This window comes from Lutra lutra, chromosome 3 (assembly GCF_902655055.1).
Source record: "Lutra lutra chromosome 3, mLutLut1.2, whole genome shotgun sequence".
NCBI lineage: Eukaryota > Metazoa > Chordata > Mammalia > Carnivora > Mustelidae > Lutra > Lutra lutra.
Genome location: NC_062280.1, coordinates 68,174,820 through 68,189,220, shown reverse-complemented (window position 1 = coordinate 68,189,220; position 14,401 = coordinate 68,174,820). Strand labels below are relative to the sequence as shown.

At 34.9% G+C, this 14,401-nt stretch overlaps 1 protein-coding gene across 2 annotated transcripts in view; it reads left to right on the top strand.

The window, feature by feature from the left end:
• TLK1 (tousled like kinase 1) overlaps positions 1–14,401 on the top strand; it is a 142,687-nt gene that overhangs the window by 117,801 nt on the left and 10,485 nt on the right. For both annotated transcript variants that reach the window (XM_047722115.1, XM_047722116.1), the window contains exons 13-18: positions 5,819–5,916; positions 8,223–8,304; positions 12,313–12,404; positions 12,489–12,578; positions 12,730–12,899; positions 13,167–13,302. In XM_047722115.1, the coding sequence (XP_047578071.1) occupies positions 5,819–5,916; positions 8,223–8,304; positions 12,313–12,404; positions 12,489–12,578; positions 12,730–12,899; positions 13,167–13,302 (668 nt within the window). The remainder of the gene's footprint in view (positions 1–5,818; positions 5,917–8,222; positions 8,305–12,312; positions 12,405–12,488; positions 12,579–12,729; positions 12,900–13,166; positions 13,303–14,401) is intronic.

Here is a 14,401-nt window from a genome sequence, read left to right as displayed (position 1 = left end):
TGCTTCGCGTTTAACGTCAAGGAATTTCTAATACAGCAGCTGTAATTTCTTTTTCAAGAAGTGTACTAAATATTTAAATTTTGCCAGTCAGTTGAATTGTTACATTTATTTGCTGCTGGAAAGGGTTTTATTTTGTCTTGTTCTAATAGAATGGGGGAACTGACAGAATCAGAACCTCCCTATTTTAACAGTTATTCTCAGGGGTTTTAATGTATGTATTTATGCATTTGAAGAGAATAAAATACCACCCCTACCTTCACACCCTCCCCCTGAAAAAAGAAGGAAATGAAGTGTAGAGAGAAGAACACATTAAGGTTCTAAAATAATTATCTAAGCCAGTGAAATACATCTGAGGGAGACACTATGCTCCCATCAGTAATAACCAGCTCAGTGATTGCGGAGGGGAGTAGAGGGACCCTGTAGTTATGTAGTTAGGAATGAACTCGCCCCCCAGTCTTAGGAATTTCATAATTTTTGTCCCTTCTCCTCCTCTGACCCAGTTTTCAATCTACATAATCATACAAAACAGGGTTATGGTCAATTGTTTCAAAATTGATCTCTGGAAGTTCACATTTGCTTTATCTGTGTGGGTTTTTTTGGTTTGTTGATTGGTTGGTTCATATTTCTAATGGTTCATATCTCCTATCCACATTTAAAGTATTTGAAAGCATGTAATAGAAATAATCTGGGGACATATGACAGGGATAAAGATTAAGTAAATTGTTAATGATTTTCTTTTTAATTCTTTTTTTCTGCACGGCTCTTTCTCTCCATTAGCTTTCAATAGTACCTTTGTGAATTTCACCTTTCACTTTCCTGGTGATGAAGTTTTAGAATGACATTATAGTTTATGAAATTAAAAAATTTGAGGACCTATGGATACCAGCTTTTGAGAGATTAATATTGTTCGTATTAGTAAAATGAATATGGAGTTAAACTTTTTGAAACCTCATTCTGAACTAGTTTTCCTAGACCGAGTAATGTGACAGTGCTGTTGAATAGACTGTTGGAAGTGATATGCTTTTCTCCTCTTCTGCCATCTTCAAAGTATACCATACAGAATTTCTTTTTTTACCAACTCTCATTCTCAAGCTGAGAATGATATATCAAAATACTTTATCTTATCTTGGCTTTATAGAAAAGCAGCTCTTCGAAACTGAGGGTTTTTTTTTAAATAATTTAATTACATATAAATGTTATACCTGTGTGTGTCTTTTTTTTTAAGATTTTATTTATTTATTTGGCAGGCAGAGATCACAAGTAGGGGGAGAGGCAGGCAGAGAGAGAGGAGGAAGCAGGCTCCCTTCTGAGCAGAGAGCCCGATGTGGGGCTAGATCCCAGGACCCTGGGATCATGACCTGAGCCAAAGGCAGAGGCTTTAACCCACTGAGCCACCCAGGCACCCCAAACTGAGGGGTTTTTGTGGATATAACATGTAACATACTCAAGATTTGTTAAAGAAGTTTAAACTAGTATGTTTAATTCTTTTCAGGGAATATATTAGTTTTACATGTGAAGATGCATTTTATAATTCTGTAAGCTTTATAGCTTTAATGCCTACACACCCCACCTTTCTTTTAGTAGTTGCTGTTCTAAAAATCGCCATTATGGGAAATGCACCGAAATCGACCTAGCAGTTTTAACCTGGATTTTTACAGAGATTCTATATTACTGTTGCTGACTTTTGGCTTAGGAAGTCGAGCCAAGGGGATATTAAGTTGCCAGAAAAGACTTAGCTTACAAATACAAAGCATTTTTATGTCAAACTTATGCTGAAGGACAAACCATTTTGGTTAAGTTGCTGTGGAATTTGCCTTCCATATAAATTTTTTAAAGTTAAAAGTTTTGGGAGGTGGTGTGTTTTGTAGGTTAAGCAATGAGGCAGTATTGAGATCTGTTGTTGTATACTTGTATGGGACTTGGGTTTTAATTCAGAATATTAAGAGCTTATTTTAAAATACTGTTAGAACATCTGTAGTGTATACGGTTAAATTGTCCATTGCTGTATCTTTCTGTTTAAACAGAAAAGAGCTGTTTCCTTTTACCGAATGTGATCTCCAAACCTACCTCTCTTTCTCTCTCACTCAAAAGTCTGTTCTTATACATGTTTCTTCTTCTGCTTTAACTGCTCAGCTAGTGGATGACTCAAGGATTGAAATTGGTATTCTTAAGCCCCATCTATCTAGTTGGATTCTCTCTCTTATATTTTAGTAATCTGGCCTAGTTTTTTGCCGTGGGTGTGAAGATTCCATTGTTTATAAACTCAGGTCAGTTGTGAGTCTGGGTCACACTTGGTTCTCCTGAGCCCTCTGAAAGTGATTAATTTTGAGGACCGCCCAGAGATTAATGCTGATCTCAAGCAAGGAGAGTGTAGTCTACAGGATAGATCTTTGGAAATGACTGCACTAAATGTAGATCTGTTGATGAGACTACTGTATTCTAGACTGTTGAACCCAGGGGCCATACAAAAACTGGGCTTTGCCCCTTTATGTAAAGAGGCTGTATTGTCCTAACATTTGCCTGAAAGTACGTGTATTAATCTTTTGGGCTGCCGTAACAAAATACTATAGACTAGGTGTCTTAAACAACAGAAATTAATTTTCTCACAAGGTGGAAATCCAAGATCAGGGTACGTACTGCACAGTTCGATTTTTTCTGAGGATCTGTTTCTTCCTGTTGTTGTTTTCTTTTTTTTCTTTAAGATTTTATTTATTTATTTGACAGACAGAGATCACAAGTAGGCAGAGACGCAGGCAGAGAGAGAGAGACAGAAGGAAGCAGGCTCCCCACTGAGCAGAGAGCCCAATGTAGGGCTCGGTCCCAGGACCCTGGGATCATGACCTGAGCCAAAGGCAGAGGCTTTAACCTACTGAGCCACCCAGGTGCCCCTTCTTCCTGGTTTTAGATGGCTGCCTTCTCAAGTCCTCACATGTCCTATTATCTGTACTCCCACAAAGAGGGGACCAGATGGGGAGGGTAGAACTCTCTCTCTCTCCCCCTCCATATAAAGCCACTAATCCCACCATGAGGGCCCCACCTTCATGACCTAATCTAATTCCCAAAGGCCCCATCTCCAAATACCATCACAGTGGGCTTAAACATGAATTTGGGGGGAACACAAACCTTCAGTCCATAAGAGTATGTATGCTTTTTTTTTTTTTTTTTTGCCCCCAGTGAGGTTTAAGCATTTCAGAATTATCTTTCCCCCAGAAGTATGTCACTTTAGTTTAAGGTCCAAGATGTGTGGAATAAATAATAAATTATAATATTGAAGATAAAATGTAAATATATTCCACTGACTATGAAGGAATTATGTTTATTGTTATATAAGACTTGGTTATTAGGAAAAAAAAAGTTCCTTTACTTGACATTTCCTCTTAAATATGGAGGATCCAGCTTTTTCCTTTTCTTTTTTTTTTTTCCTTAGTGCTTCCGACATTTTGTTTTTTCCTGTGACCTTTATAATTCAAACCAAATGTAGCTTGCCTATGCTTTTAGATTGTAAGATTTTATGGGACATACCTGTCAAGTTTTATAGAGGATAAAAAGTTTACTTAACTGACAAAGACTTACATTCTACTTTTTTTTTTTTTTAATTTTTAATTTTAATTTTAATTTTTTTTATAAACATATATTTTTATCCCCAGGGGTACAGGTCTGTGAATCGCCAGGTTTACACACTTCACAGCACTCACCATAGCACATACCCTCCCCAATGTCCATAACCCTACCCCCCTTCTCCCAACCCCCCTCCCCCCAGCAACCCTCAGTTTTACATTTTACTTTCTTTAATGAGTATTTATTTTGCAATATTGGTTACTGCCATTGTATGGACCTCTGAAGATTACTAAAAAATATTAAACACATTAATTCTATCAACAATCTAGTTGAATCTCATAATTATGTATTTATTGACTCAGCAAAATTTAATTTCTATAAATTCTCTTTTGAAATAGTATCCCCATACCACAATTTCAAATAAAAGTTAAATCAATTTATTGTAGTTATCCTAATAATTAGACATTGTCGGATATTTAAAATTCTACCAGCCTACCAAGTGTTTAGTTGCTTCCTACATGTGTGAGTATCAAATTAATGGCAAGTTTTAAGATCGAAAATGTTAGTAATACATAAGGAAAGAGTTAACACTTTCAGGGTTCTGCGGTATAAATGAATTTGAATTTTTCATACTCATGGACATACCTATATAGCCAGTTTCTTATTCTACTTTATAGGTCTTTATAAATTAAGACAATTAAGCTATGATTTGAGTCTTGTTCCAAAAGTTTTTAATCTGTTTGCTGTCCTTGTGATGAATTTTCAATTATTTAATCCCTTAGGCTATTTATTACTTTTTCTTTTTTCATTAAAATAAGAAATATTTGTGACTGAAGCTGTATTAAGAAATTTCAGTTAAATTAAAACTGTCTGTTTAGGTATTTTTAAAAATCTCCCCAAAATTCTAGAAAGGTTTATCTTCATTTAAATTTACTGTGAAAGTTTCTATTTATCATCTAATGCCTACTCCATATTAAATATCTCTGCAATAAGTAATGTTTGAGTTTCATTTTCAAATAATAAAAATAACTTTAAGGGTCAAATGGAATACAAACAATATACTCAGATTGTTTTTTTTAATCTGCAAACATTTGTTTTTCTCTATCATACTTAGAATATTCCTTTCAGTTTAAGCCTTAGATAAAGGTGTTACACCTTTTATACATCTCTCTGCTTTGGAATGAAATGATACTTATATTTTCAAAGTAAACTTCACAATTATTTTTTAGATAAAGGATTTTTTAAATAAAAAATAAATCATTAAAAGGAGCTAATATAATATAGATATGTTTAAGTGTAATATTCAGAAACAACTTCTATTCCATGTAGTATAGATTTATAATGTTAGTGGATACACATTTAGGCCAAGGCAATTTGTATTTGTTGATTTACTCAACAGATACTCAGAAATATTATAAAATTGGGCATTTCAAGAATTTTCCACCAAAATTTGGTATATCCTTGTCTGTCCCTGGTGGAGTATTCAGATTTATATTGACAAATCAAAGAGATGTATAAGGTGGGTGGTTGTTTATTTGGGGTCTGATTTTTTTTTAAATGTTCTCAAAATTGTATATTTTGAGACATGAAATATATTTATCAAAGTTTTCATATTAAATGTTAATTTCTTTAGAATTTGCCTAGAGCTGCTCTAATAACTGAGGATCTACCACAGCTGTCCATATAATTTTTGTTTTTAGAGTCTCTAAGAGTGTAGGGGGATTTATCCTAAGTGAGTGGTCAGATTGTGTGTGTGTGTGTGTGTGTGTGTGTGTTTGTTTCAGACATTGTAAGGTTTAGAAATAATCAGTGGTTCTGTCTTCTTCCTTTCTTCCTTTTTTGACTATTGTAAAATACCTTCATTTGTTTTGTATTATTAAATTATTCCCTCTTAAATTAAAATTAGGATGTACCAGAAATAAAATTTTCATCTCATTTTGCATTATAAGTCAGCCTCAACTACCTTGCAGTCATTTTCAGTTTAGATATTATAAAAATAGATTTCTTGTAGTACAGAATAAAACTCAGCATCTCATTAGGTATAGATTTTCATGTGGAGGATGGTTTCTTGTAATAGGCTTTTGCCTTACCTCTTTCCATCTTTCAGGCATTGAAAAGTACGCTTTGGTCTTTTAACTCAGTTGTACTTTATAATATACTATTCTTCCCATCACTGTAAAAAATTGATGCATGGGTAAAAATATCTTTTTTATACTGCAAATAAATTGAGCTTGTTATAGTCCCCTCTCTTCATTTTCAGGAAGAGGCAGAAATCCAGGCAGAACTTGAACGTTTGGAAAGAGTCAGAAATCTTCATATTCGAGAGCTCAAAAGAATAAATAATGAAGATAATTCGCAGTAAGTTGTTATTCATAATATACAAATTTTATGTGATAAAAAGTTTTTTCTCTCCTGTGGAGAGCATGCACACAATATTTTCTTGTTGGGGGGCTTCTCAGAACACTTAGAAAAAATCCAAAGAAAAAATCCAAAGTCCTTCCCATGTTTAGAAGGCCTTTTGTGATCTGGTCTCTGGCCACCTCACCACCCCCATCTCTGTCATCCTCCCTTCATTTATATGTTGTGCACAAGCTGGCCCCCTAGAACATGTTTATTTAGCACATTCCCATCTCAGGACTTTTGTGCATGTCATTTCCTCTGCCTGAAGTGTTCTTCCTCTAAATATCTGAGGGGCTTACTCCTTATTTCACTCCAAGTGATCATTAGAGAGGCTGTCCCTAGGCCACCCTGTATAAGATAGCAGTCCTTGCCTCATTCCATCTCTTCTCTCGGTATCCTTGCCTTGCTTTATTTTTTCATAGCATTTATCACTACCTGGAATTAGATTTATTTTTCTGTTGTTGTCTGTCTCCTCACATTAGAATGTACGCTACATGAGAGCAGAGACTTCATTTTATTTTTGCTCTATCCCCAAACCTTAGACCAGTGCCTGGCACATGCTAGGCCCCAAATATTTGTTGACTGAATACCAAAGTAAATACTACAATAGTGAAGGAGAAATTGTTTCAACTAACAGTATTTCAGTAAGCCATAGTTGAAATTATTTCAATTTATGCAAAAACTGTAGAAGAAATAAGTTTAAATTATAGCCTCTGTCTTTATCTTGCTTATCAAAATGAGTGCCATCGATAACAATGCTAACTCAAAAGAAGAGAAAATAACTGTGGACTGGTGGAAGCTTTATGAAGAAGATAGAAATTAACCAAGGCACTACTTGGGATTTAATTGATGTGAAGGAAGGGAAGAGTGTCTTTTTCTACTTTATCTATAAGACTTGTGTCATTTAAAGCTTCATGACCTAATATGAAAGTCACGGTTAGAAATGGCTAGTTTCTCTAATGAACGATAAATATCTTGCTTAAAAGAAGGCCTATTCATGATCATTTGTGTATGTATAATTCATAAATGTACAGATCCTTCCTCTGCATAAGGTGAATGAAATAATGTAGTTATGTACCAGATGAAAGTTCTAATAAAGAGGATAGGACAAAACTAATTTACAGTTGTCTCTTCTGAAAATTATATTCAAACTTATTTGTGGATATGAGTTAGCCCACTTGATGAAAATTAAGTGAATTGTTACAGCTTTTCATTTCACTTTAAAACCAAACGGTGGAGTGCCTCGCTGGCTCAGTCAGAGTTTGCGACTCTTGATCTTGGGATGTGAGTTCGAACCTCACATTGGGGTTTGCTTTACAAAAAAGTTTACTTTAAAAAAAGCAAAAACAAAAACTTGGCAGAAATCTCTTCTATTAACAAGTTCTTCAGGAAAAGAAATTGCCAAAACTTTATCCAATTGACTTTGAATAAAATAAAATATATTTACACATGGAATTAATAAAGCTGTCATTGTTTTGGATTTTGTTTTGTTTTTTAATTTCAAGAGTGCTCATTTTGGAATCAATTTTTTCTGCACAGCCCTGTCATATATTAACTGTCGACCAGAGCAAGTTACTTAACCTTTGTGTGCAGTGGTGCCCTCATCTGTAAAATAAAAGATAGTCGCAAGGCCTACTTCATAGGGTTGGCTGAGAAATAAATGAGTTAATACATGTAAATGCTTAATATATAGCAGGAGCAGTAAATGTTAAATAGTATTAAGAGTATTAATCTGTAAGTGATTTTTTTTCTAAGTTTCTTTTTTTTAAGCTTTCATTTTTTAATTGGGAATTGAAATTTTATTTAAAGAAGTCCAAAGACAGTAAAATTTAATCATGTATGAAGGCCAATTTATACATATAATTATTTTTAATCATATGTCAGTACTACTGCAAAATCTTGATTAACCGTACTCCCATGTAAAAGTATATTTTTCCATTGGAAATAATTCCTACTGAGTAGTTGTGGGATTTCATAAAGCTCTTAGAAATACAGGATTTGGTAAGTCTTTATCAGAGTGCTGTTGGTTATTGAACCTGAATGTTCAGCTAAACGTTAAGCTTAGTGAACATCAAAGAGTTCAGATTGAAAGTAGCCGTGCAGCCGTGAAAGAAAAGCAGTACAGAATGGAATTCAAAATTAGCAGAAGAGTTGCTGAGAAAGAAATAGCTTGAAATAGAAGAGAGAGTGAAACTTTATTGTGGTAAGGAACCTTTTTGTATGTGTTTTTATGTACCTAAGTATCTTTTTCTCCCACCCTTAAGGTTCAAAGATCACCCAACGTTAAATGAAAGATATTTGTTACTTCATCTGCTTGGTAGAGGTGGCTTTAGTGAAGTGTATAAGGTAATACAGATTTTTTTTTCTGTTCTTACACTAAAATAGCAAAGATAGAGAAGTACATGGTTAAGAAGTACTTGTCTTTCATTGATTGATTTATGATTTTTTGACTGATTTTATGTCCCAGCTCTCATTACAAAAGAGCCTCATGGCTTATGTTGTCTTAATCTCAAGAGTGGAGACTCCATGCATCACACTGATATCTGGGTACCTCATTACCAGTAGCCAGTCTGATACAAATAATGGTCATTAGAATCATGAGAGGCAGGTGGCTATTTAATACAGTACATTTGTGGAAAGATTGTACCCCTTAATTTAAACATGTCACAAGACTTACATGTCCTAAATTTATCCAAACCTCTACCCAAGGTCAGTATTTCTTAAGTGCACCTGTATAAATGTAGAAAAATTTTAGTCAACCATGTTCAATGTTTTGTATCTTACCTTTTTTCACTTTATGTTGTATCTTTCTGCCCAACCTTTACATTTTGTGGTTCTTGGGGCTCCTGAGTGGCTTAGTCCATTAAGTGTTGGACTCTATTTCAGCTCAGGGTCATGGGGTTGGGCTTAAAGCTCAGAGGGGAGTCTGCTTGTCCCCCTCCCTCTGCTCTTCCCCCCCAACTCATGCACTCATTCTCAAGTAAATAAATACATCTTTTTAAAAAATTGTAGTTCCTAAGGTCTTTTATCATCCTATATTCTATAAAGAAGAATTTCTTTTCAAATAAGGTTTCCCAGCTATCCAAAAGTGGAATTTCCAATGAAACCTTTCATAAGCCAAAATGGCGTGAAGGGAAGTGTATCTCCTGCTTTCCAAAGTTTGTGTTAGGCCTCTTCACTTTTTTACAAAAAGACCTACATTAATGCCTGTTTCTCCTAACCAAGAGAAATCCAAAGAGGATTTTCATTCTTAGGAAAAGAAAGCCATTATTTTAGCAGTATACATAATATCCATCTTACACTTTCCTTCTGAGCTCCATATCTGTTGGTATACATGACTTAGTCTTTTTACCTCACATGGAGGCTTCATATGCAGAACAAATTCAGATCTGACCCAAAAGTTACCTACCTCTTCTCCAAAACCTTTCCTTTTGACACTGCTCCCCACTGTAATACATCCATCTAATCCATCCCTCAAGTGAAAAACCTAGAGGCCATCCTTTGCTCCACCTTTTCCGTAACTTCTTCCCTCAACATAAAACCAGTACCTGGTACCCACTGCTAAGTTATATCATTAAGCTCTCTTAAATCTAGCAATGACCCTTCTCCTCTCTGTCTTAGCTCAAGGCCTCTTTGTCTCTTGTTTGCATTGCTCCCTGAGCCTCCTAGCTAATTACCATCTTTAGGGCTCATTGAGTCTCTCCAGTTATTGATGTATGCTGCAGCTGTAGTGGCTTTTTTATAAAATGCAGTCTGATCATCTCATGCGCCTGCTTATAAGCCCCAGGGACTGCCCATTTGCTCCTAATTAGGATGAAGTCTTATCAAAGGGCTTATTCTCACCTTAAACTTAATTCCTGTAGAAGACTTCCCTGTGGGTCTCCCTTTTATAGCTCCTTGTTGACACTCTGTGCTTTGTTTTGTTATGTATTAGTACAATTAGTGGTTAAGAGCTTGGGTTCTGAAGCCAGATAGGCTGGGTTTGAATCCTGACTAGAACTGACTGCTGTTTACTAACTGTATATACTTGGGCTTATGACTTGCCGTCCTCTGTCTCACTCTTCCATCTGGGAATAATAACAGTGCCTACATCATAGGATTGTAGTAATGATTTTTTTTAAACATTTATTTACTTATTTTTGAGAGAGAGAGAGAGCGAGCATGGGGATAGGGATAGAGGGAGAGAGAAACTCCATGCTGAGCATGGAGCCCTTCACAGGGCTCAGTCCCAGGACCCTGAGATCTAGACCTGAGCTGAATCCAAGAGTCAGACACTCAACCCACTGAATCACCCAGGTGCCCCGGATTGCTGTAATGATTAGATGAGCTATTCAAGGAACACTGGTGCTTAGCAAATGTAAGCTCTTCAGACTATTATTAGAAATACTCTCTCTTCAGTGAGGCAAGGACTGTGCCTTCTCAGTTTACTGAAGACAAACCTGGATTCTGTTGCTGACTCTAGGAAAGAATAATGGGATTTGGATTCAGAAAACTTCAGTTCTGATCTTTGTTCAACTGTCAACCATTTTGTTTTTGTTGTGTTAAGTTGGACAAGCATTAAGCACCACGTGGCTCTATCCCTCATCACTCATGAGAAGTGATCTATGGCTCTTCCAATTCCTGGTTCTCTGATTCGAATAGTAGTTCATCGTTAAGCACTTAGTGGTTCAAGTAGGCTTACTGAAGCCACAAAGTAGAAAAGAAAATCATAATGGCTCACTCTGAATCTAAAAATCACCAAAAGTATAGTTAGCACTTGCTCAGCCTTAATGTTGCCCAGCTTCTGAGCTTTTTGTCGTGACCTTTCATGACAGCCTTCTGCCAGTGCCCTATAGCCTTGGCACTGTTTCTAATATCGCAGATAGGGGCTAAGAGGAGCTTTTCTTTTTGAAGAAAGGGCTTATGTAGGAAATAGAAAATGCAGATTGGGGCCTAATAACTTTGTTCAGTACTGACCTAAATACTAACCACTTTCTCCAACCCCTTCAAAGCCTTTTCACTGGTTGACAGGTCCACTGTGAAACAAAGTAGCAGATTGTGAGTCAAAAAAGACAGACTTTGATCTACACCAAGGTAGAAATACTGAATCAGTTGCTCAGTAATCGTCCTTATTAGCCCTATGGGAAGGGTATGCTTTACTCACCTAATCTTGGGAGAAAAATGTGTCATATATAAGTCCATATATATTGATAATTTTTATTAGTATAGTGTATTTATTTTCTTCTGTTACCCTTTATGCTTTTTTACATTCCCTCACATGAACTTTTCTTTTTAATCTTTTCTATTTCTTTAAGCTTTTAATAATATAATTAGCTAGTATTTAACAGTTTATGTGTTTTACTCCATTTAATCTTCTCAACAACCCAGAGTTTTGTAGCTGATAAGGTTATCTGACTCCAAAATATTATTAACTACTGCATCCTATAATATTTCTGATCTTAGGCTTTTATAGTTTTGTGACAGTCTGCTGTTCTTATTTTTAGGTTAAGTTGATGGGGGAGTAGAGACTGTGGACCTTCTTTCTAATACGTAAAATTTAAGTGTTTTTTTTTTTAAAGGGGGTACCTTGTCTGTAAATCACAGAACCTAAATTATTAGATCGCTCTTAAATGACATTAAAGTCTTTTTAAAAATGTTTTGATTACCTGAGACCTTAAAAGAAGACTGATCTTTCTTTTTTTTTTTTTTCGTAAGACGAAGGCTGTTGATCAAACAAACCAGTATAAAACCTCTTTTTTTGAGACAACCAATAAAAATTGAAGACAAGTTGGGTATTAGAAGAGATTTTTAAGGAATCATTATTGATGTAGTTAGGTGTGATACTGATGTATCTTTATGTTTGAACAGTTTCATAAAGTTTAGAATTTTTTAAACAGTTGGAAATTGTTAGGAACTTGTTTATTTTTATTTTATTTTTTTTGCCCAAACTTGTTTATTTTTAAGGAAGTGGGAGGGATCGCTAGGAAAGGTAGAGGAAAAAGGTTTGCTTTATCCAACCCATAAAAAATACACTATAGCCATCTGTTTTGTTGGCTGCTTACTGCTTTTGCTACTGTAGAGGAGCCAGATCCATATTAAAAAAAGAAATAACGGCTTTATTGTTTTATCGTGATTCAATATATTGGCATTTATGAAACCTGAATGTGAAATTTCACATTAAAGTTTTCTCTGATGTATATGATGGAATTTGTATCTTGTTTCTGACTGTAAATATGTTGTTTTGGTCATAGCAGACCAAAAACGGTAGTGTATATTCTAATTCCATATTATTATAAAAATTACACCAATTTTTTTTAATCTCTTTAGCCATTCAGTTGGTCTTTGGTCCTAACTCTTCTGTGCCTTGAATCTTAGGCTTTTGACCTTTATGAACAAAGATATGCTGCTGTGAAGATCCACCAGCTTAATAAAAGCTGGAGGGATGAGAAGAAGGAAAACTACCACAAGTAAGTATTAATACCTTCTGGTTTTTATCGAATGAAAATACATTTAATAGTCATGGAGAATAAATAGACTTTCTCTTCCCGTAGACACGCCTGCAGAGAATATAGAATACACAAAGAACTGGATCACCCTAGAATAGTTAAACTCTATGATTATTTCTCCTTGGATACAGATACGTAAGTGAATATAAGGATTAGTTTTTAAGAAAAAATCTGTTTGCTTTTGCTCTCTTTATTCTGTAATGATGATATACTCTTCATTTCATCACTGTGATAATAAATTATTGGGTAATGTTTTATGTCTAATTTTTTCTCTTCTTCATTGTAGGTTTTGTACAGTGTTGGAATACTGTGAAGGCAATGACTTGGATTTCTATCTGAAGCAACATAAATTAATGTCAGAGAAGGAAGCTAGGTCTATTGTAATGCAGATTGTAAATGCACTAAGATATCTCAATGAAATCAAACCCCCTATTATACATTATGATCTTAAGCCAGGTAATTAATAAAATTTGTCTAAACTTTTTAAAGTTCTAAAGCCTATAGTTTTTAAAAGTCATATTTATTAATTATCTGAAAACCTTTTTGGTGTAGTTCTGTAAAGTCAGTGGAATACTAGAAGAATTTAAAATGCCCATTGAATCACCATATTTTAAAATTATATTTTAAATTTACATTTTTAATTACGTATGTTAAATATGTATCTGTTCCCCCGATGTCATCTGTGTATCATTAAAAAAAAAAGCCTTTATATTTTGTTCTTAGGAAACATCCTTCTGGTAGATGGCACAGCATGTGGAGAAATCAAAATCACTGATTTTGGTCTGTCCAAGATCATGGATGATGATAGCTATGGTGTAGATGGAATGGATCTAACTTCTCAAGGGGCAGGCACTTACTGGTAAATGTATAATTTAAAATAGCAAAATTGTCTAGATTACTTTTTATGAGAGTTTAATTTTTATTTTCATATATCTTTGAGTTTACTGTGGTAAGAGTTCTGATATGAAGTGTGAGTCAGGAGGGAGATGACTGTTGTCAAGTCTTCTTTTCTCTTCTGGTCTTAACCGTAAATATCAGCAAAGTAAAGGGAGAAGAACTAGGCATTGGCAAGTGACTTCAGTATCTACCAGCCAGTAACTCCTCACATGGAGAATCATGGATTTTCTTCTGTTTGTATAAGTGAGGTTTATCATCGGTTAAAAATACTTAAGTGAAGATAACTTCCTGACTATTATAAGCAGTAGCCATAAGCATGAAGTCCTCTGTGTAGAGGTTCTGTGGTGACAGTTTTTATTGGAGATGTGGGTTTTGTTGATCATGCATGGGAAAGAAGTTTGGAATATTCTTAGTCTTTGGACTTGGCTCTCAGAAATACCATTTCATAACTTCATACATATAAACTCTAGATAGAACTGTAGGTTCACAGATCTAAGTCTAAAGGAATGTCATTCCCTTCAGAATACCTAGGTGTTGACAAAAATCACTTCAGTGTGAATTTTCAGACTTACTGTCAAATTCACCAAAGTGAAGAATATAGACTATAAAATTTCAAGACAAACTTAGTTTAGCAAAAAGGACTAAGATTATAATTAGAGAGATAATTGTACTTAACTTTACTGAACAAGATAGAGACTACACACATAAATGTGACATTGGGGTTTCTGGAACAGTCTTCACAGAGCCTAGGCACATAATAACCAGTTCCATAAGATGCTCTAGATCTGTATGAACTTTTCATGAAATAGGGATTAGTCATGTTCATATGTTCTTTTAAAGTCATTTAACTTTAAAATTCTGCTTGTAGCATTTTCTAGGAGTATGAGTAAGATAATCATGGAGTTTTTTCAGCCCATATTTGAAGAAAATCAAAGTGATTCCAAAGAAAGTCAAGTCATTCAAACTAGTAACCCCCTAAAAGGTGGTATCCTCAATCAGTAGTCTTCAGACTTTTAGCAACAAGTCTCTCGTAGAACTCTGGATTCCATGGAAGATAGCCT